We start from the raw sequence: 27,773 nt of genomic DNA, 5'->3' as shown, positions 1-27,773 counted from the left end.
AGAGCTAGGGCTCGAACTCCAGTTTCTTGCCATGTAGGTTAGTGTCCTTCTGTCAGTGGTGATCTCTATTCCCTCTATCCTCTCAGGGCTTCCTAATCAGTGGAACCAGTCAGGGACCTAGGGATAAGAACCAACCATGCGACTGGTGTGGCTTATTAATTTAGAGAGGGTCTTACTGTGTAGCCTGGGAACTCTCTAGGTAGGCAGGGCCTACCTTGAGTTCATGGATCTCCCTGCCTCTGCCTTTCGGATGGCTGAGGATAAAAGCATGTACCACTAAGCCTAGCCAAAAAGACTTGTCTCCTGTTCTGAGATACAGGGAGAAGAACAGAAAGAGGGGTGAAGATGTTGCTGACTTGTGGTAGGGAAGTAGGTGGATGAGGTGATCGGAGGGCCCACTTCTCCAGTGTGAACTATGAGGAAAAAATTTGGTGTTGCTAGGATTGCCCAGTAACAGTAAGAGTCAATATGACATTATATGGTATGCATATTTTTTAGTCTAATTAACTTTGGAAAATATCCTTAGTGCTTCCACAATAAAGTTTGAATGTAACATTTGTTACTATATTGCTAATTCCCCATTAGCCCCAATGTACTGCAGGTTCCTTAAGGATGGGAACATGTTCCTAACATTTTTAGCTTCAGAACTCATCATATCAAGTGGTCTATTATTGACAAAGATATATTTGTTTAAATAATTTAATAATGAATGGTAAGAGAAATGGAGGCTGTTGGGATATTTATGAGAATGTCTGTATGTCTGTATTAGGAAAACCTGAAAGGGGTCTAGCCAGACAAGCTAAAGTAAGAATTGATTAGCTAGAAGTGCAAATAGGGACAGAGAATAGGATTGATTACTATAGTAGAAGCTAAGGTTAACCACGTCAGACTCAGAAGGGCAAGGATTATTAGAATAGGGAGGCCCAAGCTATAGTTGTGCAGGTTACCAAAGGATCTTCAGAACTGAGAAGTCAAGCGAACTACAAATAGGTTGACACTTGTGTCACGATGTGAGGGCTAGGATTGTAAGGATGGCAGACAATATGGTAGGAACATAAAGTTAAGGGGTCAGGTGCTAAGGCCATTGAGGATATTATTAGGAGGTAACTGCTCAAGGCAGGTGGCATCTCAGGAAAGGGGTAGGACTGTGGAATATGAACTCCAACTGGTACTGCCCTCATGGCAGCTCCAGGTCAGTGAGTGACTGGTGACTAGGGAATCAGAATTCCCAGCCTGGAAGGGCAGGTTCTCCCACCTCTACATCACCCCCAGGGATTGAAACCTAGATACAGAGAAGGAAAGAACTTTCCCAGCTCATTTTTAGTGTAACCTCTGAGTGCAGCTCGCAGGGGTCCTTTATAGATAGTCCAATGGAAGAGATAGAACATAAACCTTCCCTTCCACTTGCTACAAGTAACAGAAACTGTGGCGAGAATAACAGAGAAGACCAATGGGTTGAATTAAATGAGTGGCTTGCTCAGCATACACTCAGTTTTAAAAGCCTACATCTTAAATAAGAATCCTATGTTTTAGACCTGAGAGATGGCTCAGTGGTTAAGAGTACTCGTTGCTCTTTCAGAGGACCCATGTTCTGTTTCGAGCACCCACATGCTACCTTATAACTATCCATAGTTTCTAGAGGATGTGATGCCCTCTTCTGGTCTCCATGGACACTGGACATACAAGATGTAGGCGAAACACTCAGAATGAATGAATGAACGAACGAAGGAACAAATAACACACACCTTTAATCCCAGTATTCCAACACCTGAAAGGCGGAGGCAGGATCTAGGTTCAAGGCCAGCCTGGTCTGCATATTGACCAGGACACCCAGAGCTACACAGAGAGACCCCTGTCTCAAAGAACCAGCAGAACAAAACCTCTCAGTTTCTTACAAAATAGGACAGCTAGGCATTGAAGAGGAGGGGGCATCTATGGATCTGTGCACATTGTGTTTTGGGAATGGGATTTTACACTGTGGTCTTGTAATGGGCCTTAGGAATAAAGCTGAGAAGGTTGTTATATCAAGAGGAGATCTTTGACAGAGAAAGGGGAGAGAGCAGGGAGCGGCAATGGAGTAGGGACATCTCTTTTAACCCCCCAAAGATTAGAACAAGTCAGGATTCTGACTAATGAAGCAGCTTGCAATGCCGTGTGCTCACAAGGTGGCTTTGCTGGTGAAAGACAAAACAGTTCATCTACCCTGAATTGGCAGTTTGTAGATATATATGGATATCATATATACACACATACTAGGAATTTATCCTAGAGAAGTGAAAACATATGTCCATATAACAATCTGAACAAAACTGTTGGGACTTTACTCAGAAATGCCCCAAACTGGAAGTACTCCCTAAACCCTTCAGTGGATGAGTGGACAAGCTCAGGGCAGGGTGTCTGTTCAGTAGTGTTCCTTGGCAATGAAAAGGAACCAGCCATTCATATAGCAGCTCGGATGGGAGTCTCAAGAACTTTATGCTCAGTCGAGGAGGAAAAGCAGTCTAGGATCAAAGGTCACATGCCATTTATAGGACGTTCTAGAAAAAGTGAAATGAGCTGGTATTGTCAGGACCTCAGAGTGAGGCAGGCTCAACTCTTTGAAAGTAGGCATCACAGGGCCTGTTTTGGAATAATGGGAGTTGTTTTACATGGTACTGCAAAAGTATTAGAATTCATAGATTCTTAAGTCAAAAATTAATTGAGCTATACTTTAGTAGTGAAAATAAGTAAAGTCACTCCAGAAGAGAGACCTCTGGGGCTCTGAGACTGCCTTGCCTCTCCTCGCAGGTGAAGCTAGTGAACATCCGCAATGATGACATCACGGACGGCAATCCCAAGCTCACCCTGGGCCTCATCTGGACCATCATCTTGCACTTCCAGGTACTTCTGGGGTTCTTGTCGCTCGGTGTGCACATGGCCTGTCAGCCTGCGCTGCCTTCTCCAGGCAGAACTGTGTTATATCTCTGTGTTTGGCAGCTATCAACAATGGGTCTGAGTTGGAAAGGAAAAGTAAGGTGTGTCGGGAGATAAAGTATTGTATCCTAAATCCCCATTGCATTATGAAAATGGAGGGAGAGTTTCTTTTTTGTGGTTTGGTCTTGTCCCTGGAAGTCTGGAATTAGAAGTCTGCTTTCTTTAGTGAAGTCAAACCTGGGCTCATGAGAGCTAGAGAGATGCTAGGTTTGAACCATTAGGAGGCATGACGAGTCTACCCCGATCTTCTCATCTGGCCTTTAAGCACTGCCAGTAATCATGGTCCCTCAGTTGCTGTTTGTATGTGTGCCAGGAGCACAGCCTGGAGCAGCTTTCGGAGCCTGTGGTGTCCTGAAATGTTTGCATGCTCTTGAGGCCTTCCTGGTACTGTTTTTTTCTTAACTGGCACAAATTCTTTTAAAGTCTGGGCTGCTGTTAGAAAATAACAACTCTCTAATAAGAAGAATGTTCTTTTTAAGTTAGTTTGTTTCTCAGGCTACTTTCTCAATGCTACTTGAAGGGTGATGGAGGGGAGCATCCTTCAGCTGGTGTGAAAAAGCACAGGGGTGAGGCCTGTGTGACATCCTAGTTGGAGAGATTGCACCCCCTTCTGGTTGAAGGAAGAACAGCAGGTATCTTGGAATCCAAAGACCCTGAGAAAATTCTCAGTGTTCACAGGCTTGTTTCTTAGAACTTTGGTTTAGAGCCAACGCTGGCATTCTGCAGCATGAGTAAGGTTTGGAATGTGTGGAATTAGCACGTATTTTTGGACAACTACAGTATTCTTCAGGCAAGGTTTGAGTATAGGAATAGCTGGGAACCTGAACTAAGTGACTGTACCCTTCAGAGCAAAGTTTTTGTTGAGCCTTTATACAGGACTATAGTTACCTCCTGAGAACCTAGTGAACAGAGATGGTTTAAGAGCATGGGGAGGTTGCTGCTGTTCTGTTTTGACATAAAGTATTCTCACTGTTACCACCCAATAGTGTACTCGCAGGCGTGAGGTAAGACCTGCTGTCTCCGTTTAGCTTGACAGCAACTAAATCTCCTTTAAAGATTTAGGAAGCTTAGAAGCTAGAGAATAAAATTCATGCCTCTCAGTTGAAGATTGGCAACAGAGGGGACAGTTATAATGGAGTGGTTACTTTCCTGAGCAGCCCCACTAGGAAGCTCTCCGCTACCCCCCATTTCTGTGCCGAGAGTGTGGCTGTCTGGCAGGTTGCTTGGCATGCAGGCAGGAGGGGCCATACCCTGAGACTACAAACATACTTTCTTTAATTTTACAATTGTATTTATTTTATGTATATGGGTGTTTTGTCAACATATGCATGCCTGCCCAGAAGACGGTGTTGGATTGATTCCCTGGGACCAGTTACAGATGGTTGTGAGCCGAGGTGTGGGTGCTGGGAATCGAACCTGACTCTACAAGCACAGTCAGCCCTCTCAACAGCTCAGCCATCTTTTAAGCTTTACAAACAAATTTTTTGTTATGAAAAATGCACATGTTTATGGAAGGGGAAAATATAGTAAAGAATTACCACATATCCAACATCTAGTAAAAGAATTAATTCATAATAATTATAATTTCATTTATAGCATAATTTACTCCTCAAACCTCAGCTCAGACCTTGTATAATTTGGTCTGTAAATATTTCGGTGTGTATCCTTTTATTTAAGAAAGCCACAATGAGGGGCTGGGGATTTAGCTCAGTGGTAGAGCGCTTACCTAGGAAGCACAAGGCCCTGGGTTCGGTCCCCAGCTCCAAAAAAAAAAAAAAAGAAAGCCACAATGAGTTCATAGTGTAAATTTTAATAGTTCATGAAACCATCACATGTCTGATCAATGTTATGATGTGCCCAGTGCTCTCTCTTGTTAAAAATAAGTTTCATTTGGCTTAGAATCCAAAATAGGTATACATATATATTGTATCAAATCTGATTTTCCCCTGTACAATTTGTTGAAGAATTCAGGACATTTATCTCAAAGTTTACTAAGATGCAGAGAGCATCCCTTGGGGCTCTTCTAGCAATGTCCTATATTCCTGTGTTGTTGCCTGGAAACTGCCAGCTTCACTTGGGGATCTAAACTTGAGGTCTAATGACATCAGCTTTAGAACATTCTCACTCCCACGCCCCCTCCTTCTCTCCCCTTGTCCCCTCCCCTCTCTCTCTATCCCTCCTCTCTTCTCTCACTCCCCTCTTTCCCTTTCTGCTGAGACAGAGTCCTGGAATTCTCTATGCAGACCAGGCTGGTCTTGATCTCACAGAGGTCTCCCTGCTTTTTACTTCTGAGTGCTAGGATTAAAGGAGTGCACCACTATGCCGGGCTGCACACACACACACGTTATATGCTGTATGTAACACACATACATAAAATCATCAGTACAACTGCAAGCATGTGCCTCAACACTAGGCTTCTTTGATGTGACCTGATGTTTCACCTCAACTGTGCTATAGCATATGCCAGCTTTACTGCTATTCAGTACTTTGTCAGAGGGCAAACTCTTCATAAGCAGATGGGCATTTGGGCTCCCCCCACTTGGCGTGGAACTATGATAAATAATGATGTGGTTTCTCCTGAGGGCTCCAGATCATCTGGCCTGGCAAAGCTCACCTTAGCCGCTGAGCTGCCTCACTTGGTAGAGACAACGCTTTCATCTCTCTTTTAAAAAAGCTTTTTTTATACAATATATTTTAACTGTATTATTTTTCCTCCCCTGACTCCTTCCAGATTCCTTTCACTTCCCTCTCCATGAAACTTCATGTTCTTCTCTCTCAGTGGAAAGAACAAACAAAACAAATGAAAAGACAAAACAAAACCTCACATACACATAACAAACATGGATTCCGAGTGTGCTGGCCGCTGCTCCTGAGCGTGGAACCTGCCCTGGAGTGTGGCTGGTGCGTACGCCCAGAAGCTGATGTCCCCTCTCCAGCAGGTGTAGTTGCAGTAGCTTCTTGGCTAGGGTGAACTTTGTGTTTGCTACGAGGTACTAAGGTTCTGTCTGGCCTGAGCTTTGACGAGTCATTTTCTTGTCTGTATTCTTATTGGATGTTCTCAGCAAGGTCAGGCATGTATATATACATTGTGATACATTGTTACTATATGTAACTCTGTAGCTGCATCATAGGAATACACAAAGTAAGCTGCTGGATGTTAGGAGATCAGCAGAACAGTCGCTCTCGTCAGTCTTTGCAATTGATGTTGATGAAGTAGCACACTGATGTTTGTGTACATGTAGATGATAGATGGTGGTTTTACTCTCAAGAAGTATTTTGTTGAAATAGAGGGAGGCCCCAGATTAACATTTGATAGTACTGATGAGGCTGGTAACGCCAATGTCTGTATAAAGAGACTACTGTTTCTAAAATGAGTGTTAAGTGGTTGGAGTTCTTTTATTTTAACATGTTTTTAATTATGAAAATTTCAAGGACTCACAGGCATATACAGTTCTTATGTGTATAGTCACTTTACAATGACACAGAAGTTAATATTTTGCTCTTTATTCTTTGGAGGCATTTTTCCTCTTTTTGTTTTTGTTTTGTATTTGAATTAATTTTTTAAAATATTCATTTTTATGTATATGAGTGCACTGTAGCTGTCTTCAGACACACCAGAAGAGGGCATCGGATCCCATTACAGATGGTTGTGAGCCACCATGTGGTTGCTGGGATTTGAACTGAGACCCTCGGGAAGAGCAGTCAGTGCTCTTAACCACTGAGCCATCTCTCCAGCCTCCTCCTTTTTCTTTAAGGAGAACAAAACATTTCAGATATGCTGATTTCTTGCTCTTTCTGCCCTAAAGTAAATGCCCTTCTGCAGTTGGCACATATTGTTCCTTATGTGCTTTTGTGCATTTACAGCAGATATGGGATCATAACTGTATATTTTTTTTCTTTTTCTTTTTCAGAGCTGGGGACCGAACCCAGGGCCTTGCGTTTGCTAGGCAAGCGCTCTACCACTGAGCTAAATCCCCAAACCCATAACTGTATATTTCTAATGTGTCCACTATAGCCTTGTTCATGTAAGGCCTATGCTCTACTACTAAGCAAAATACTCAGCCCTAAGTTTTGTGGGGTTTGTCAGTGATGGTGAAGAGTGGCTTGGCTTGTTCATCTTGACACGTATAGAGTGTACTATGAGTGGTATACTTCACAGCTGTGTCACACTTACTTAATTAAACGTAAGGACTTTGTTGCCTTCACTTGTATGAATAAAGTACTGTTGTTGCAGTGGACCACGATCTTGCCACCGAAGAAAGAGGTTTGGAGTTAGACACCTGGCCTGGAGTTCCAGGCTGAGTGCGGAAGTGAGGACAGCTTTACAGAGCTGCTTCTATCCTTCCGCTTTTGCTTGGGAGGGGTTGCAGGGATTGAATTTAGGCAGATAGCTGACCCAGCGCATCTGTGAATCACCATCCCACCGGCCTTGCTTCCTTTCTCTTGCCCAAAGTTTGTCTACAAATGGCTCTGGAAACTCCATTATGACTTAGGATACTTGTTAGGTAGTAGCATTATTTGGATATTGACGCTTGCTTGCTTGTTTGTTTGTGCTTGATCCCTGCTCTAGGAGTAAACTTAGCAAAGGCAAGGGCTTTGTTGCCTTCGCTGTCTTTGCTCATCATAAAGTAAGCAGTCAATGACTATTCATTATCCTATGAATCTGGTTATTCGAAAGCTGTAAACGTAGATAGAACAGACAGATGGGCTATGACTACTTCTTCTTCTTCTTCTTCTTCTTCTTCTTCTTCTTCTTCTTCTTATTATTATTATTATTATTATTATTAATTGCCATAATGAAGAAACTGAAACATAGTAACCAACTGGTCTCTTTGGGGCACATGTCTTTATAGCAATTGCAGAATGACTTTTCTCTAGGTTTGGCTCAAGTTGGGGGCTTTTAGTTTATGGGTCCCCACCTTCTTCCCAGAGCCAGTCTCTTGTGAACTTGTGATCCTCCTCCTCTTCTTCCTCTTCCTCCCCACCCCCTCCTCCTCCTCCTTTTCTTCCTCCTCCTTCATGGCTGCTTAGTGCTTGGTGTGTGGTAAAATGCCATTCATGTTCACAGAGCAAATGAGTGACTGTGCACTTTAACTCTGGTTTTCTTTTGAGGAGAACTGTGGGTAATAAATGGTTAACTATAAAAAGCCAGAAGAAAATACTTTTATAAGTAGATCCCAAAAGTTTGCTTTTTGAGAAGGCATAATCATATGTTCATAGGCTACACCAGGTAAAGGTCCATGCACAGGTTAGTCCTGTGGTCAGTTAACTCAGTAAAATAGTGGAGGCATCCCCGTCTAAGAAGATAATCTTGGAGTTTATCTACTTTCCTTAGAGTACAGTCAAGAAGAAGGTGGTGTACTGGGATCCCTGTGGGAGCTAGGGATGGCTTGTAATGTCTAGTTGCGGACTTAACTGGGAACAAAAGAGATTTACTATAGATCAGGCCCTGAGCCAAGTGCTTTATGGACATTATATCATTAGCCTTGTCTTTCAACCCCGTTACGGGGGTGGTGGTGTCCATATCTTATAGGGAAGAAATCTGAATCACTTAGTAAATTAGTTAAGCCACTTAGCAATTTGAACCTAGTTCCAACCTACTAAAATTTCTGTTCCTGGCCTGACCAGTTTTTCTTTTGGAAGAAGAAAATGATGCAACTGACATATAGACATTTAGAAAAGAATAGACTCAGAGAAATGAATATGCTTATTCTATAAGCTTCCTAGAGAAACCTCACAGCAGTAATCGTAGCTATCTCTTTTGCCCCTGGTTGATCTGCTTTGGGGATTTTTTTTAGCTTATTAATGAAAGTCAAACTTGTACCTTGCTGCATGAAGCTTAAGAGTTCATTTATTTCTGTTTTCTTCATTGGATGTGTGAAGGTTTGGTGGCCGCATAAACAACTTGGTTGTAATGTCATGATTTTTTGCTGGTGAACCACATCTGAGTTTCCCATGCTTGCTGTGTTTTGTGATGTCCATGAAACGGTGCTGTAGTTTTGCTGTTGCTTTAGCAACAGACTTGGGGGAGAGCACCTGCAGTAGCTGTGGATAGATGGGGCGGTCTGTCTACGTGCGGCTACACAGGGGCTGGGCCTTTAGAGTTTCTAGTAGCCCTCCTTCTGGGAACACTGGGTTTGGGTCTTCAGGAAAGGTGGATAGGGCTGTGCTGGTGTACAATATTTTTTTTTTTTTTTTGAGTTTACATAGAGCTGGCGTGACAGAGAATTCCTTGAGCCCAGAGGTTCAGAGATAGCCAGGACAACATAGCAAAATCCCATTACATTCATGTGCATACACATATATACTGTGTGTGTGTGTGTGTGTGTGTGTGTGTGTGTGTGTGTGTGTGTGTGTGTGTGTGTGTGCGTGCGTGGTTTAGTGGTGGTGCACATACCTCTGGCATGTACAAGGCCCTCTATTTGATTCCTGGCATGGCAGGAACATGAAAGGATAAACTGCTACATAGAGAAGAACCTCTTCTCTTCCATTCCAGAGAGCCTTAGATTGTAGTATTTCTTATTTGTTAGGCAGTGTGCTGGAAACATTCGGTGGAGGAATCCTGCTGACAGCAATGGGGTGTGGTCTATGAGTCTCACTTAAAATATAATTTAGATGTCATCGCTGTATCAGTGTGAGTGAAAATCCCCTGGGTTTTCAGCCCCACAGCTGCCCTATGCCCCAGTCAGCAGCAAGCGCTATTCCTTTGTTGCTTGGCTGCAGTCTGGTTGCCAGTTTAGAATTGTGGGGTACCTTCTTGTCTTACGGCAGCTCAGAGCAGATTCCCCCCTCTAGTACTTAGTGGGGCCGAAATGAAAGTCTCTCTTTTATTCTATGAGTATTTTCGAGACAGGTTTCACTCAGTAACCCAGGCTGGTCCTTTGAAATTCTTTCTTCTTAGCCTCTCAGAAGCTGAGATTACACACATCAACCCTTTTGCCTGGTTAAAATGAAGTCTAAATGGATTGTGTCCCCCGCCCCCCAGTTATTTAAACTTGGACAAGTTAATCAGCTTTCTTAAATCTGAGTTTTCTTTACTTAAAAATTGGGCCGTACATGGCTGCTGTGAGAATGTTAACTAGAGGAAAAAAAATATATATCTTCACATAGTACTTGTTACATAGCAAATGCTCAAAATATGCTAACTATGGCAAAGGTAGCACTGAACATTCTATCAAATCCTGCTGTAACTGACTTTTATATTGTATTGTCAAGTGATCACCTGTCCGTGAAGCTTAACATACTGTACTCAAAACAAATGCCCAGATTTTTCGTCAGTCTGTTTACTGGCCATCGGAATTAGTAGATGCTTTTCTTTGGAGGTGGCCACAGGAGGCTAGATTGATTGTTCATGCCCCTATTCCTTTGCTTAATGGAAGGAGTGGGCTCTAGTATCTTAGGTTAAAATTTGATTTTGTCTATCTTGCTTGCTATGTTCCTTTGGGCATCTTGGAGCAGTGATTAAAACATATTTCATTTCGTAGGTTGGGAGCCATAATTGCGGCTTCTCTGGTCTTGTCTACCTGGCCCTTCCCCTTCCCTCGCTAGTTAGTACGAGCTGAGCTGGTTTGCTCCCCCACCCGCTCCTTGATATTGTTCTCCTCCTCTTCTCTCCACCGTACCTCTCTTCCTTTCCCCTCCCCTTTCCATTTACTCTTACGTTCTCCCCTCCTCCTCCCTGGTTTCTAGCTCCTTTTTGCGTTCTGTTTGTGTTACTGAGGGCAGTGCTCCAATTACCTCATATTTGGAGAGAGGAAGCAGCAGCCAATCCGGTTTCTGTCTGCTTTTAGGTCAAGTGATTTCTGAACTGCAGTGAGATGCTTTGAAATTTGTCTTGTTGCAGCTCTGAGCCTGTAAGATGGCTGTCTGAATCGAGCGGCTGGAAGAGACAGAGAGAGGCGGGGAGGGAGGGAGAAAGGATTGGAGGGATTGCCGGCACAGTGCATGTTTTTTTTGTTTTTTTTTTTATTTTTTTTTTTTGAATGTGCATCAATTCCGATGAAGCCGACATTGGAATTTCTCTGGAATCTGAGGACTGATTTAACTGCTTTATTTTCTGAGATTGAGAGAGGAAAGAAATGGGAAATTCACTGGGCTGTGTTAAGGAGCCGAAAGAGTCCATAGCTGTTCCTGAGAAGGCTCCCATATCTCCTAAGAAGAGGGTTCGGTTCAAAAGGAAGTGGAGAGGGAAGAAAGCCCTTACTCCAGAAGCATCTCACAGGAAGGAAGCTTTGGAAGGCACTGGAGTCATTGAAGAGACTGAAGCCCCAAGGAAGTTAGCAGCGAGCCTCCCAAAGGAGCACGGAGTGGGAGGGGCAAAGCACCCCCCATCAGACATTTTGCTGCATCTCGCTCCCAACTCAGGGGTGGTTGATCAAGGGATGATTGTGCAGGTAAAGGAGAGATTCCAAGCAGAGATCCAAACTGCTCACCTTTTGTTGGAGAATGAGTCATCAGTTGTTGGAGGGGCCTGGGATTCCCTGGAAGAGGGTATGACAGTCATTGCTCACCTGCTTGATAACCTGGCAGAAAGGAACTGTGAGAAGTCTGTGAGCCAACTGGTGGAATTTCCGAGGACAGCATCCTGCAGCAGCAGGGCTGTGCTGCTGCCTTTGCAGGGAGAGACTGCAGTGGAGCAGGGAGGCACTCTGCTCCGATTTCGGAGCAGCACTTTGCCTGGGACAGATTACCCCTCTGACAGGGGAGATCAAGACCAACCGCCAGAGGGCTGGACTGTGGGGGGAAGAGCCAAGAGTATTCCAAGTGCCCCTCCCACAGGTTCTTGGATTGCTAAGTGTTCTGTTGCTTCATCAATACCAAAACAGTCAGGAGACTCTATTCACACAGAGCCTTCCCACGTGGATCTAGTGTCCTGCAAGGGTCTCATAATGCCTGCTTCTCAGAGTGATTTATCTTTCAGTGGCATCACTATGAGCATTTTGCCATCCTCCTCTGGCTATGGCAGCGATGGGCTGCGCCTACATGGGGTCCGGCCTGAATATACAGAACCCGAAAAGACCTCCACGCCCTTCTCAGAAGAGGATGGTACCCTGTCTTTGGAGGCAAGCCATACTGATCGAGGGGTCTGGAGGAGGTGGGTGGTATATTTGGGGTAATCAAACTGTCTGTTGGATTTCTGCCTCTCAGGCATATTGAAGTGGAGTGTGGTAAGCAGCAAGGATCTTGGAGTATTTCAAACTTACCCCTATACGGGTAGTGTGAGTTAATGATTGCTAGGAGTTGGCAAGCATAATCTATTTCAAGTCTGTCTCTTGATGTTTAAAACCAAGTCTTGTTGGCTCTGGGGAAATCTCAGGTGTTAAGCATCCATGTAGCATAATTGCTGAACCTATCTGGTAGGATTATCTTTCAAGGCGCAGTGCTGGGGAGGCCTCATATATACTTATTCCTGAGTGGTCAGGGCTGCTGGTTTGTTTGCCCCCTTCAAGGAGTTGTGATGTAGCACAAAGGGTAAAGGGAAGCCTAGCTTAGTTTCTAACATTAACATGTGGGTATGAGGGATCTTGAAGGCTTGGGGAGCGTGGCAGTTGTCCTCAGGGTGCTTGCTCTTCTTTCTCTGGAGAGTGGTGTTCTTAGCTAAGCTGATGCAACCACTTCCCTGTGCATCTAATGAGAGCACTCACGAGTGTTTGTATGGAAGCAGAGGGCTCTTCTCCTTTGCCTTCTAATGCTCAGATTAAAGGAGATCAGGGGATATAGAGGAGGGGGCGACGGGGAGAGGAAGAGAGGAGGAGAGAGAGGGAGTGAGTGGATGGGATGGGGCAGTTTCAAAGTTCAAACCTACAAAGTTTATTTTGTGATTGAACTTGTTTGGGGGTTTAACATGCCTGTCAGGCAACAGTAACTGCTGTGAATATTACTAGGGTTCAAAACGGAGAATTCAGAAATCTGGACACCAAAGTAGGGTCATAGGGAGATTCTGGGTAGCATGCTATGTGGAACTTTTATTGGCACATTGTCCTCTGCTGCATACAAAATACAAACTTTAGAGATGCAAAACATTTGGATTTTTGTTTGTGGTTGGTTTTTGGCTAAGGTGTGGACAAATGATACTAATTACAAAGCTGCCCCGATATATAAAGGCAACCCCTTTGACACCAACGCAATGAGGCTAAGGATAAACTTAAAATTTAAGGTGACCCTTGTTTGCAATTTCTTCTTTGGTGATAAATTTGCTCTCTGATAAGTCCATTTCAGTACCATCTGTTACTACAATTTGGAGACACCCAATAATGTGCTAAAAGTGGCCATCGAAAGTATCTCTTGGGCTGTATGTGAGCTCAGCCATGAGAATGCCTGCCTAGCATACACAAAGCTCTAGTTTAGCCCTCACTACTGGGCTTGATGGTACATGCCTGTAATCACAGCATTCATGACATGGGTATGGAAGGTTCAGAAGTTCAAGGTTCTTCTCTACTACACAGTGAGTTGTAGGTTAAAGGCTAGTCTAAGATACATGAGAGCTCGTCTTATGGGGAAAAATAAAAACAAAAGGACTGGCAAGATGGCTTAGTGGGTACTTGCTGCTTACTGATCTGAGTCTGACTCCCAGAGCTGATGGGAAGGTAGAAGGCGACTGAATCTACAGAGTTGTATTCGGACTCCACACAAGCTCTGTGACGTGTGTCCCACACACAATAATAAGCTAACTTAAAAACATAAATGAATAAACTTGGAGGTGTTCCTGGCTTGGAGTAAGAGTATACTTTGTGGCAGGAAAGAAGGCAGGGGAGCTGCAGGTGCCAATATTTGGGTTTTATTGGGTAAGAGAATGTCAAAAGCAACTTTTATTCACTTATTTTTTAATGGGGTAGATGTTGAATAGTTGGGGTAAAGTCAAGTGTTGGGTGGTTTATAGTTTAAACCAATACCATTAAAGTTGATATTGTGGAGTCATTATCTAAGATTCTTATAAGAGGGTCACAATCAAAGTGAGACCTTTTCTCCCCTATTGTCGGTATTTTGAGATGGTTTTTCTCTGTGTATCCCTGGCTGTCTTGGAACTTGCTTTGTAGACCAGACTGGCTTCTCGCTCATAGAGATCTACCTGCCTCTGCCTCCCCAGTGCTAGAATTAAAGGTGTGAGGCACCATGCATAAACTAAGCGTAAGACTTTTCAGAAATGATGAAGTTTCGCTTTGGAACTTGTGGTGCGTATCCATCCTCCTAGATACTGAGCATTCAAAGTAATGGCACTTTTCTGTGGACTGTGTCTTCTGGGAGGTAAGGTTCTTTGCAATTCTCTGAGAAATCTTAAAATCTGGAGCTTGGTATTACTAGTAGTAGGATGATTCTTTTGCTGCTCGGTCTCTGAGCCAAGTGGGTATGTGATATCTTCTGAGCAGCCATCCATTACTTCTGCCTCTAGGCCAGGTTCAGTTGGAAGAGCCAAATGTAACAAACTATTTATTTATATTTATATTTATATGAGTACACTGTAGCTGTCTTCAGACACACACTAGAAGAGGGCATCAGATTCCATTACAGATGTTTGTGAGCCATCATGTGGTTGCTGGGAATTGAACTCAGAACCTCTGGAATAGCAATCAGTGTTCTTAACCACTGAGCCATCTTTCCAGCCCCAAATGTACAAACTAAATGTACAAACTAATGTCTCCATGTAGACATCTGACATGCTTCTGAGGCTCTGTGTTCATAATAGGTCTATGGACCAACTTATATTTCCTAAGAAATAACTTCTTAGATTAAATGTGAAATTTCTTCAGAATGAAAATCCTTAAAGTCACAGGGCCTGAAACCTTCATAGTCTCTGTGTGCTATGTGTCTTCAGGGAGCTTGTCCCTTTCTTGCCAACTAGTCACAGCAGCAGCCAGGAAGGGACAGAGCAGCATGTTCTGATCCCACAGGCATTTGTAGATGTGGAGTGGGACTCCCAGCAAGCATCTGCTTTGAATGAGCTCCCTATGTAGAGAGTGGGAGCGTGAGGAGCTGCTGTGGCTGGCTCCACACTTCCTGACTCTGGATCCTTTGCTTTTACTGTGTTTTGTTTTTAATGTGTTAGAGTATCTTGGAGAATAATGTGAGTTAGCGTGGCATCTGTCTTAGCAAAACTTGGTCTGTCTCCTGCTGATTGGCTCAGGGTATGCTCCTGTGGCTTTGGTGACACAGCCTTACCTGAGTGAATTTGCTGCTTCTCAGACATGGTAGCTGATGCCTGTCCCTACTAGGTGCATGCTTTAGATAATGGAAGGTAACTGTGGCCTGATTTCTTGGCCAGTGGCACAGCTAAAATTTTCTTTGTCAAGAAATAGTTGATGGAGGAGGAGGATGATAGAGGGCAGCTGACAGGCATGGTTTTCAGAGTGCTAAGTAGACTTGGATTTAAAGCTCAATGGAACAGGCTAATAGCAGTGTGCTTTGATGTCAGACAAAGGACTTTTTGGCCCCTTCCTTCTCTCAGTAATCTGCCCCTTTCTGTCATCAATATCTAGAATATTTGATTTCATTTAAACAAGGAAAATTGTTGAAAACCTTTCGTCTTCCCATTTTGGCTCTTACCACGGATCCCCTACCCATAAGTTAGTGAGGAAGTGAACTTCATACCAATGTCCTTCCTCACACCTTGGAGCCCCTGAAGCTCCCCCAGTTTCAGGAGAGTAGTTATATAAGGCTGGGGGCCAGAATGAGGGCAGCTGCTACACTGGCGTTTGAGCCTAATTAGCCTTTTCACTTTATCGTTATCCTCATTCCTCTGCTTTGATTATAGGGAATTGTTTTTTACTTACATTGGTTTTTGTATATTGTAAGAAAAAAGCAAAACTTAACATGATATTACTGGAAAAATTTAGAAGATAATTTTGATTAGGACCTTGATTTTTAGAAAAGACTTTGTTTCTTCTTAAATATGTACTTAATTAGAAGCTGGGCACATTGGGTCTGACCTATCCAACACTTGGGGGGTAATGGCAGGAGCCACAGAACTTCTCAGCTACTTTGTGAATTCCATTCCAGCCAGGGCTATGTAGGATCTCATTTCAGAAAAACAGATCAAACAGAAAATGTATGTAGTTAAAACCATTACTATTGAGTTACTATTTTAGGTCAACTATGCAACTTGGTGCAACTATGTTAAAACAGTTTAGAGACAGTTACGGATATGTTTATGAAAAAATATTTGTGGGTTTTTTTTTAATATATAGTAATAGGGGAGGAGTGAAGTAAAGTAGGTGTGTGGATGAAGCAAGGTTGATGAGTTGATGGTAGTGAAACCAGGTGCTAGGTACATAACAGCTTTTACTGTTAGCTCTTGGTGTATTTTTGAAATTTTACATTTCAAATGGTAGATTAAGGAAAATGAACTATAACAGTAGTGATAAAATTATCTAATACATATATACATGAAAAGGGGCTATAATCTAGATATGTATAGCTGACATGGTTATGAGTGGAATGGATCAGCTGGATTTGAATCCCAGCTGTGCAACTTGCAGTATACTGGTATACCTTGTAAATGTGTATATTGTGGATAACAATAGCATGTACTTGGTAGGACTACTGTAAGCGTTAAATAAGTTGAAAGAGAAGTACAATACATGGTAGCAATTAATATCATCTAAAAAAACTTTACAAATAACATGAAAAGGACAATTCTCTTAGAAACAGGAAACTCTCAGGAACAAGCACTCACATGCATGTGCACACATACATATACACAAGTCCTACAGATGCCACACACACACGAGAAGAATCTCACTGCTGGCGAGAACAAGATGCCATTTTATACTATTCATGGCAGAAAAACCTTGAAAATGCCCATTGCGGGAGGATTTGGTCTCTGGGGCAAATATAAATTGGTACTGTGACCTGGAATAAAAATGCCTACACCCTATGACCTTGGTCTTTCATTCTGTTTACCTCCCTTACAGGATTCTGAATTAGAACTCTTGATTTCTCATGCTGGTATAAATGCCTTTCTCTTTACTCCCTAGATACACATTGGCGAGTAGATCAGATTCCCTGGCTGGAAATCTCTAATGAGCTATGCACTGACTCTCATTTGCCTCTTGAATGAAAGTTTTCAGGGGTGATGCCTGCTGCCTATGGTTTGAGGTCAGCTGGGAATTTAAGGGCACCATAATCAACTACCTATTTGCTCAGACTATCTAATTATTTCATTTCTTGAGATGTAGGTGATATTTCTAAAAAGTTACTCATGAGAGACTCATAGCCTAACAGTTTTGTGCAAGAGTTGAGGGGAAGGATTGAGGGAGCTGGAGGGGCCAAGGACACCATAAAAGACACCCAGAGCCAACTAACCTGGGCCCAGTGGACCCATGCCAACCAAAGAGCATGTGTGGACTGGACCAAGACCCGCTCCATATAAGTAGTAGATGTGCAGCTTGGTCCTCCTGTGGGTCTCCTAACAATTGGAGTAAGGGGTTTCCCTGACTGTGGTCTTGGGGCCTGCCTTTTGAGCCCTTTCCACTAGCAGGGATGCCCTGTCTGGCCTCAGTGGGAGAGGAGTTGTAATTCAGAATGCACTTAGTCCTGATGAGACCTGATGTGCTGGGGGGGTTGGTACTCAGTCAGGGGATAGGACTCCTATTCTCTGAGGAGAAGGAGGGGGGAATGGGGAAAGAAGGATGGGAGAGTGGAACTGGGAAGAAGGAAGGGAGAGGGGCTACGATCGAGGTGCAAAATGAATGAATAAATAAATAAATAATAAAATTGTTCATGAAGTAGCTTTACTAATTTAAAAAAAAGATTTGATAGCAAAGATGACATTTGGATAGCATTTTTAATATAATCATAAAAATCCTAAGTCAATTACATGCACAGTTTAAGTTCATTATTGCTTTACGGAAGGGGTAAGGATGGATATGGAGGTACATGAGTGTGTGCAGCTGGCGGAGGTTACAATGCGGAACACGTTCCTTATTGCACTGCACCCTCTCTGTAGTTTCTAGCCGAACTTGTAGCTTCCCAGGTACCCACTCTTGCTGGCCAGGAACTACCTCCACTTCCACGGCTCTTCCTCAGATACTGGGGTGCCTGTGTTGTTACACTTTACAGCTGAGCCACTCTCCCCGGCACACCGCTTTTTTGTTTCTCTGCCCCCGTCAGATTTCCACTTATGTCATCATTTGGGAAAGGAATTGGGATAGCATTAGTGTATTGAGATATGCTGTGTCTTCGTGAAATTCTTGAGGACAAATGCCTCATTTAGTGTTCGTTCTCTCTCTCTCTCTCTCTCTCTCTCTCTCTCTCTCTCTCTCTCTCTCTCTCTCTCTCTCTCTCTCTCTTACTCCACTTAGCTGCCTTCTGCTTACTAAAGCATTCCAAGTGTGTCTGAGTGTTCTGTTAGCATTGCTGGTCTTACTTCTGTCTCAACATTGCTTTCTCTGTAAATTGTTTCCCTAACTGAATTGCTTAAACCCAAGACCTGAAACTGTGCTTTTATTTTGAGCTTTTAAAACGTACTGTTTTCTTGGGAACTGATAACAGAATTGCAAATAACATATGACTTCTTTTCTTTCCTGTTCTACCTGGTGTACGGTTAAAATATCTCATAATGCTTATGAGATTATTAGGAAACATTATGCTTGTGAGTATGCCTCAGAGAAGGAATTAACTGAGCCCTGGGTAGTATATGATGGGAGGAGACACGTGTAGTCTCTGGCACGGCATTGAGGCTGTCCTCTTACTACTCACATAGTGAGGAAAGTCCCTAAAATGGGAGTTGGATCTCTACATTTGCTTGCTCAGACCATAGCAGACCGTACACATGCCACATGAGAGCATCCCAGAAGAGATGGACCAAATTACTGAGATGCTTGTGATGGTAACCATATTTATCACAATCAGTTTATAGTCTAGAATCCGTTGTAATCCAAGCATGTTTTTTTTGTTTTTGTTTTTGTTTTTTGTTTTTTGTTTTCCTGAGGAAGCCAAACATTTCCTTGTCTCATTAAGGCTGTGTTGAAAATCTGAAGTAAAGTTGTTCACCAAAGTAGTTTTAATGCAGGGTCTGGAGAAATTGCCTAAGTAGTTAAGAGCCTTTAGTGGACCCAAGTTTAGTTTCAAGGGTTCCAATGCCCCTTTCAGGCTCAGCACTCATGTTTCATACAATACATGAGGGCAAAACTTAAATACATATAACAAATAATTTTTTAAAGTAGCTTCAATTGTCAGGTAGGAGATGTCATTAGCGAGAGAGATGTGGCTATATTGGGTAAATAATTAAATTAATTTAATTTTTGATAAAGAATTCAAATGCTCAGATTTTCTTTTGCTAATTCTTTGCCTGTTACATTTCACCAATTTTATTTCCTGATCCTTTTTAATAGGTACATGAAGCAACAGAAGTGGAAGCGATGGGTGTGTGCCAGTGTCTAGTGGTTCTAGCCATTAGGACAGGCATGGAGAAATGTTAAGGGACAGGAATAGAGTTGAGAGCAGGGAGTGACTGTTTATCCTGAGCCCGGAGGATGGTGACTTTGGGGCGCAGTCTACCATTATTGAGTCCTCACTCTGCAGCTTCATAGGGCTCCCCATCAAGGCAGTATACTTGAAACTGATTGCATTTTATGTCATAGTCACATGGTTTATATTTGTAAGATATTGATGGATCCAAACTAATTTACAAAATGAATTTGAACTGTCAAATTGTTGAGTAGCTGCAGGGACCGTTTACATTTATGCTTTGTATGGGACATAAATAATCTAAAAGTTGTCAGGTGAGCATGAGTCAGAGCAGAGAGGTTGTGAGTGCTGAAAGGATTTGTAAACTCATTTCATCATGAAGCATTATCGAAGTGCAGTAGCCGAAGCTTTCTCGGTGTAAACGTATCTGCCGGGCAGAGCTCTGCACCCTCCAGCTTGCTGCCCTTCCGTTTTACCCAGGTACACATGTGGCTTCCTGGTTCCCTTTTCAAGGCTCCGTTAAGGCTCTTGGTACTCTTCTGTTCTTGCAGTCTGCCTTCAGACATCTTGGCAGCATTAATAGTCTGCAGGGTTTGTTTGTGTTTGTTTTTTACCCTCTATAAAGTATTAAAGTTTCTGACCCTGATTTTCCTGATTTTAAAATATAGAAACACATTGACTTACATGGTTATATCCCAATTTGATTTATGTATTTAATTTGAAATGGTATTAACACTGTTAATTTAAAAATGTATTTAAGCCAGGCATAGTGGCACATGCCTTTAATCCCAGCACTTGGGAGGTAGAGGCAGATGGATCTCTGAGTTCAAGACCAGCCTGGTCTCTAGAGTGAGTACCAGGCCAGCCAGGGCTATACAGAGAAACCGTGTCTGGAATAACATGGGTGGGAGTGGAGGGTGTTGGGGGAGGGTAAAGATAAAGGAAATGACAATCTGAGAAATAGGGTATTTAATGCATGTAACCTACCAAGCCTCATAGCTTAACTTGAATACCTTAAGCTGAAACGAACACTTATTTTAGCCCACAGTTGAGTAAAGTTAACAAACATAATACAAAGCCTCTCATAATAATAACATATTTAGTTACTGAATGCTGTTCTACTGAACATATGAAACAGTAGCTAACTGTAGCCCCTTCATTCATCAATGGGGAGCTGGCTGCTTTGAGGCAGTACACTTGATAAGGGCACCAATTTCTTTTTTTCCCAAATGCTCAGGCCTGAAATTATTCTTGGCATACTTGGCCGTCCATCCATCCGTCTGTCTGTCTGTCTATGCATCCATCCATCTTTGAGACGGGGTCACATTATATATTGCTGGCTAGCCTGCAACTCTCTGTGTATTTCAGGCTAGTCTTGAATTTGTGGTATTTGTGTCTCAAATAAGTGCAGAGATTCCCAGTGTGTATCACAGAACTGGCATGCTGTTCTATCTAAAGCACATGTTTCCTAGATAGTACCTATACCACCTTATTCATCTGTTTAAATACTCCAAGAGGAAAGTCCTCTCCTTTGTTCCATATGGGAAAAGGCAGTGTTACAGACATAAACCATTTGTCTGAGGTCATAGTCCTCTTAAATGTCTCCTTTCATGACTATTCTTTTTTTTTTTCTCTCTCTCTTTTTTCTTTTTTTTCGGAGCTGGGGACCGAACCCAGGGCCTTCCGCTTGCTAGGCAAGCGCTCTACCACTGAGCTAAATCCCCGACCCCCTTTCATGACTATTCTGAGAACAGATTCTTGCACTTTTTCTTGTTAATGCAGATTACTTTACAGTTTTCAGTATAAAAGTTTAAGTGTGCTTGCTATCTTTCTGGAGGCACTGCTGTCCCCACTAACCTACTGAACTTGTTTGACGTTGTCTGCCACTCTGAGTCTGCTGTTTGCGGGATTCCTGGTAGACTCTACCCCCAGATGCTCTCCTTTGTCTATTTCCACTATTTCATTGTAAATTGGATAATTATTCATTAAAAAGTCCTCGCTATATGGTCGGTGCATGAGGCGAGTGTGTGCAGTATTCAGGAGAAGCCCATCTGTGCACATCTGTATCACATATGTGTTTGTGCACATACTTGTGTGGTTGTATACTTAAAGGGTATATTTTTAGCCTTTATATAAAATCAGAATAGCTGTGTATATTATTTTGTTTGTTTTGCTTATTTTTATAAAATTTAATGACTATTTTCTAAAGTGTACCTTTTTAAATTCAGCAAAGACTTCTGTGTATGTGCTATAATTTATAATCAGTAATTTCTCACAAGAGTTTAAGCTCTTTATAATGTTTTACTGTCTCATGCTTATGTTTGCTCAGTAAAATTTTTATATAAAATATTTTGTACCTATTCCTTATTGTTGCCTAACAACTTTTATGTCTCTTTGAAGACTTGATTCAAAACTGACATCCAACATAGTTACTTGTGCTGTTTATGTCCTGCATAGCATGCTCTCACATGTCGAATAGTGAATATTCTCTCATGTTTAATTCTCATCAGTAGAGACCAGTCAACCCATTCTGGTTTGATAGGTTCTAATTTGTGTTTCTCTGACTACCAGAGAGGTTGAATACTTTCTGGAGTTGTCATCGACAGTGCTGCCAGCTAACCTTGGATCTCTCTTCCTTTACAAGTCCTAACATAAGCAGGGCAGAAGGCTTCATCTTATTTGAATGTTATTCATGTCCTGTCTGTTTGCAGATCTCTGACATCTATATTAGTGGGGAGTCAGGGGATATGTCAGCCAAAGAGAAGCTACTCTTGTGGACTCAGAAAGTAACAGCTGGTTACACAGGAATCAAGTGCACCAACTTTTCTTCCTGCTGGAGCGATGGGAAAATGTTCAATGCATTGATTCACCGATACAGGTGCGTAGTTAGTGCTCCTAGAAGGAATTCTTCTCTTCTGTTTGTAATTAACTGCCACACATCTTCCCTTTCCACCAAGAATTAGACTGAGTCACTGAATTGTTTGAAAGGCAGTCTGTAATGAGCGCACTATTTTAGGCACTGGCCAAAGAAGTGAGCCAGTCCGAGTTCTTGCTTTTGGGGAGCTGACTTCCACAAGGAGAGTAGGCAGCAAGCAGAGAGCTGCACGTTGTCCTATAGTGGCAGGGACAGTGGAAGGACACAATTATAGGGCTGTGGTAATTCGGATAAAGGTGGCCAGAGGTGGCCTCTAGGATGAGGATGTCAGAGTGAGCCATGCAGTCTCTGGGGTCAGAGCATCCCGAGCAGGTGGGAGAGCCAGTGGACAGGCTCTGAAGAGGGACTGGGTCAGAGTGAGGAGCAGCAGGGGACACGAGGAGGGAAGATAGGAATTTCACCACAAAACTAAACCGTCTGAGCTCTGAGCAGTCCTAGCAAGCGTCAGTTTTCACCCTGTACCAGTTTGCTAACTTCTGTGAGCGCTGTATTAGGTGTGCAATTGGACATAAGATCAGGGTTAGTAGCGTCCGACCTCGTGCTCTACCTCACTCAGTGGTCTGAGTTCTGGAGTTGTTAAGAGCTGCTGTGTGGACTCATGTGCTCTGGGCTTGTTCATCTCCCTTGCTGCACTTTCACAGACCTGACCTGGTAGATATGGAGAGAGTACAAATCCAGAGTAACCGGGAGAATCTGGAACAGGCTTTCGAGGTAGCTGAGAGACTTGGTGTCACCCGATTGCTGGACGCAGAAGGTAAGAGTCTCAAGATTTTAAGTATATTTGGCATGTTTTCAAAATCCCTTCTGGCAGGATCCCTTGTTCTGACCTAGAACTCTTATCTTACTCTCAGATGTGGATGTGCCATCTCCAGATGAAAAGTCTGTAATCACTTACGTGTCTTCCATTTACGATGCCTTCCCCAAAGTCCCTGAGGGAGGAGAAGGAATCAGTGCTACGGTAAAGGAGCATTTTCCTAAAACACCCACTCAGTGAGGTAGAAAGCCTCCATCCGACAGTGTTTGTTAGTTTCTTATGTTAGAGCCCTTTCACAAAGACCACCTGCACCTACATCATCTCTGTCGTAGTGGACGGTACCCCTGAGAAGGAGTCTAGGCATTGCTAATGTTGTGCCGTCTAACATACACCATTTGATGTTAAATGCCAGCAAAAAGAAAAAAGAAAACATTCTTTTTATCCCCAGCTGTAATTCAAGATGAAGCATTTTCTCAGCTACTGATAGAAGTTTGATTAGTCACCATGGCTGTGTGCTCTAGAGAAGCCTGCTGCCTCAGCCTCACCATGTTGTAATTACAGTGTGAAGAAGCACCATGCCTGGAAATACTCTGGTTCATAATCATGGTGGCTTAGCTTATAGTCTTCCTACCTGTCAGGATATTGAATGCCAGCCCGAGATTCCTTGGGGAGCTTTGAGACTGAGAGAGAGTTTTATGTAATATGGAGTAGCCTTGGCTACTTTATCCTGTGCTGTGCTGAACAGTGCAAATCAGGTCTGTGATGTTTGCCTCCTGACTGTAGGAAGTGGACTCCAGATGGCAAGAATACCAAAGCCGAGTGGACTCACTCATTCCCTGGATCAGGCAGCATACAATCTTGATGTCAGATAAATCTTTTCCCCAGAACCCTGTTGAACTAAAGGTAAAAGCATGGACTTAAGTTACTGCCTTTTATAAATTCTCTTTGGGATTAAGCCTCAGAGCGTGATGCAGCTGGCTCTAGTGAGGTGGTCTGAAAAATTGGTCCCTGTTGCTTTAGCCTATTAATTCATTCATCAAATATTAATCTTTGTAGGCACTTTATAACCAATATATACACTTCAAAGAAACGGAAATTCTGGCCAAGGAGAGAGAAAAAGGAAGAATCAAAGAGTTATATAAGTTATTAGAGGTAAGGAAGCACATCTCTGGCTAAAATAAGGTCTGCAGTTTGGACTATTGTTTCCTACTTGGTTCCGCATGTTCTCCTTTTACCCTGCATTAATAGTAATACCCTTAGTGGGTCTTCAAAATTTGTAGTAAAAGAACACTATCAACAAACTATAATTATTAAAGGAGTTACTGGGAAACAGTATCCCTAGTCAGAAATCTTTTTTCCTTGCTTTTTAGAGGGAAACTAAATCTTTCCCTCAGTTGACAAGAAAGGAACTTTTCATTCATCTTTTGATACCTATGGGATTTGAAGCTATAGAGCCAGGTGTGTTTAACCTTGCCAGAATCAGCTTCATTTAGAAGACAGGTTCATCTCTCCACACGCTAGGCCTCAGATACCAGCATTTCGTTAGTTGTCAGATATTTTATTCTTTCCCTGTATTAAATAAGGGAAGGAACGCTGACTAAGACACCCTCCCCCAACAACAAACAGCAGCAGGACGCAGAGTACAGATAATAGATGAGGAAAGGCCCAGGGCTGGGCTGCGCTGTGGGATTGAAAAGCATCTCTTTCAGGTGTGGATTGAATTTGGCAGAATTAAGCTGCCTCAAGGCTACCACCCTAATCATGTAGAAGAAGAATGGGGGAAACTCATCGTTGAAATGCTAGAGCGAGAGAAATCCCTGCGGCCGGCTGTGGAGAGGTGGGTCCAGAGGGTCAGACGCTCTTGGGGCTCCTTTGAGTCTTGTACTTCATTATGGTTTTTATGTGTTTCAGGCTAGAATTGCTGCTGCAGATTGCAAACAAAATACAGAATGGTGCTTTGAACTGTGAAGAAAAACTGACACTAGCTAAGAATACACTGCAGGCTGTAAGTGTTTTTATGTCACATGCTCTCCACTTTTCACCAGCTGCTCTGACAGTCCAGGTTAACAGTTGGGAGAGCCAGCTGTGTTACCTGCTTTTTCCTGGTTTTCTCCATCTTAGTGGAGTGGGTGAGAGCAATGGAGGTTTCTCACCCATATTCTTTTTTTTTTTTTTTTTTTTTTTTTTTGTCACAGGATGCTGCACACCTGGAGTCAGGACAGCCAGTGCAGTGTGAGTCAGATGTCATCATGTACATTCAGGAGTGTGAGGGTCTCATCAGGCAGCTGCAGGTGGATCTCCAGATCCTACGGGATGAAAAGTACTATCAGTTAGAGGAGCTGGCCTTCAGGTGAGTGCAGAGGGGCTCGGAGGGAGGGCTTGCTCGCTGCCTGCCTGCCTGCGAGGTAATGGTAAGACTGAGACAAGAGCCAGGCACTGACTCTTGAGCTCGATTCTCACACTTCTGTGGCTCTGGTATGCATGCACATAGTGTAAGCAGGAAATGTCCCGTGGTGGCCTTCCACTTTTAAACACCTCTCCCTCCCACTAAGGGCCTGGACTCTATTTCCCAATCACTTGCCATGTTACTGTATTCCTTTCTATTTTAGAATGACCTGCAAAAGTACGCTAGCACATGTGACTTTGAAACACTGGTAATCTAATGAACTCATTTAGGATGCAGAGTGTCTAAAGTCACATGGCAATCCAGTATTTATTCTGTTGTGACCTTCAGGAGTCACATAAACACTATATTACTTCCTTCTAATTAACACTTTGATTTGACCTTTGCCTAGATGATGTTAAAATACCACTTTGCATTCCTCTACTAGTTTTTCAAAACACTTTCCCTGATATGGTCTCATTTTTATTTTTCCCATGTGCTTGTTAAATAGATAATGAATATTTTATTTTAGGCATGTTTTAAGTCTCCTCTTCTACTTCAGGGTCATGCGTCTGCAGGATGAACTGGTCACCCTGCGCTTAGAGTGTACCAATCTATACCGGAAAGGCCATTTCACATCACTTGAATTGGTTCCGCCCTCTACTTTAACCACTACTCATCTGAAAGCAGAACCTCTGAACAAGACGACTCATTCTTCTTCTACCTCCTGGTTTCGAAAACCTATGACCCGGACTGAGCTTGTAGCCATCTCATCCTCTGAAGACGAGGGCAGTCTCCGATTCGTATATGAACTACTCTCTTGGGTAGAAGAGATGCAGGTGGGTGTAGTCCAGAAAGTTGTCTTAAGAGGACCAGGTTGCCTTGTGTTCCAGGATCCTGCTGATCCTGTCTGCATCTAAGATCCCTTCTTCTTAAATGTCACTTTGCCTCTCTACTATTTAGACCAGCAGGCCAATGTAGCCCAGGCTGTCCTTGAACTTATGATCTTCTTGTGCCAGCCTCCTGAATGCTGGGACTACATATGCCGCCACCAGGCCTGGTTACTTTCTCCTTATATTCTAAATGAACAGGGTCAGTATAGATCATCACAATGCCATGCTGTATAGCATCTGTTACTCTCCGCTAACCGTGCCCTAAGTGGTAGCTCGTGGGACACTTGGACATCTATATATCTCAGTTATCTGTTCTGATGTTTCCTTTTTGGAAAAAGAGTTTATTCTTCAGTTTTTGTTGTTTTGGTCATACCTTTTAAGTTTAAGCAATACTGATATATTTATTCCACATGTCCAATGGCACTATTTAATTATAGTCTAGTTTAAAAGCTCAAATTTGACTTTGTTCTGTGTCAGGCTATGTTTGTAAGCCCAGGACTCAGGAGATGACAAGTTCCAGGCCAGTCTGGACTATGTAATAGGACCCCATCTCAAGAAAAGGGGAAAAAAAAGCAGTGTGCGGGGTTAGGGAACAAAGATGGGGGAAGAAATTTTCTATTGGCTGGTTGCTGATTCTGTAAATAAACTAAATATTTTTTAGATGTTCCTCCCCCTTTTTGTCTACTCTATAGATTGTCAAATCTATAATGATTTGTTGCTGTTTTGTTTAAGACAGGAACTCACTATGCAGCCCTGAAACACAGAGATTTGCCTTTTGTCTACTGAGTACTGGGGTTGAAGGCATGGGCCACCATATCCTATAACCCTACAAAGGGAAATGTTTGAACATCCAGCCTGTTAAGACCTTTTCTGATGGAAAAACTCAGGATGTTCTTTCAAATGTCAACATTGCTGAAGTTAATGGAGTTTCTTCTCTTGCTCTTAAGGGTTATCAGAAGCCATGGAACAATAGAAATGTTCGGATGCCCAACCTCACCCCTAGCCATTTGGTTTATTCAAGGTCTCCTGTAGTCCAGGCTGGCCTGGAAATCCTGAGCCTTCTGTCTCTGTGTTCCAAATGCTGAGATTACAAGCCTGGGCCACCACACCTGACTGTCACCCTTAGCCGCCTCCTTCAGGTGTTGACTCTGACAACTTGCCTTTCTTCTCTAAGTCACACACATTTGTGCTTTCCCTTTCAGATGAAACTGGAGCGAGCAGAGTGGGGAAATGACCTGCCCAGCGTGGAGCTGCAGTGGGAAACACAGCAGCACATCCACACCAGTGTGGAAGAGCTGGGCTCAAGCGTCAAGGAGGCCAGGCTGTACGAGGTACATAGCACGCAGAATCCACATACGAGAGCTCCGGGGAGGGCAGGCACTGGGAGGTGTGTCGCACTGCTGTTCTGAGAAGAAGCAGCTTTGAAAAACA

At 43.0% G+C, this 27,773-nt stretch overlaps 1 protein-coding gene across 31 annotated transcripts in view; it reads left to right on the top strand.

Moving 5' to 3' along the window:
- Positions 1–27,773, top strand: part of Macf1 (microtubule-actin crosslinking factor 1) — a 325,299-nt gene that overhangs the window by 147,083 nt on the left and 150,443 nt on the right. For 20 of the 31 annotated variants that reach the window (NM_001135758.3, XM_063288002.1, XM_063287999.1 and 17 more), the window contains 11 exons: positions 2,788–2,880; positions 22,089–22,255; positions 22,954–23,066; positions 23,164–23,270; positions 23,850–23,969; positions 24,123–24,218; positions 24,776–24,903; positions 24,978–25,071; positions 25,262–25,416; positions 26,012–26,288; positions 27,545–27,673. In NM_001135758.3, coding sequence (NP_001129230.2) covers positions 2,788–2,880; positions 22,089–22,255; positions 22,954–23,066; positions 23,164–23,270; positions 23,850–23,969; positions 24,123–24,218; positions 24,776–24,903; positions 24,978–25,071; positions 25,262–25,416; positions 26,012–26,288; positions 27,545–27,673 — 1,479 coding nt within the window. Of the gene's footprint in view, positions 1–2,787; positions 2,881–3,083; positions 12,036–22,088; positions 22,256–22,953; positions 23,067–23,163; positions 23,271–23,849; positions 23,970–24,122; positions 24,219–24,775; positions 24,904–24,977; positions 25,072–25,261; positions 25,417–26,011; positions 26,289–27,544; positions 27,674–27,773 lie in introns of those variants that run through there. The other 11 variants (XM_063287990.1, XM_063287996.1, XM_063287989.1 and 8 more) reach the window with 4 other exon arrangements.

The sequence above is a fragment of the Rattus norvegicus genome, chromosome 5, assembly GCF_036323735.1.
Source record: "Rattus norvegicus strain BN/NHsdMcwi chromosome 5, GRCr8, whole genome shotgun sequence".
NCBI lineage: Eukaryota > Metazoa > Chordata > Mammalia > Rodentia > Muridae > Rattus > Rattus norvegicus.
This window is presented reverse-complemented; position numbering and strand designations above follow the sequence as displayed.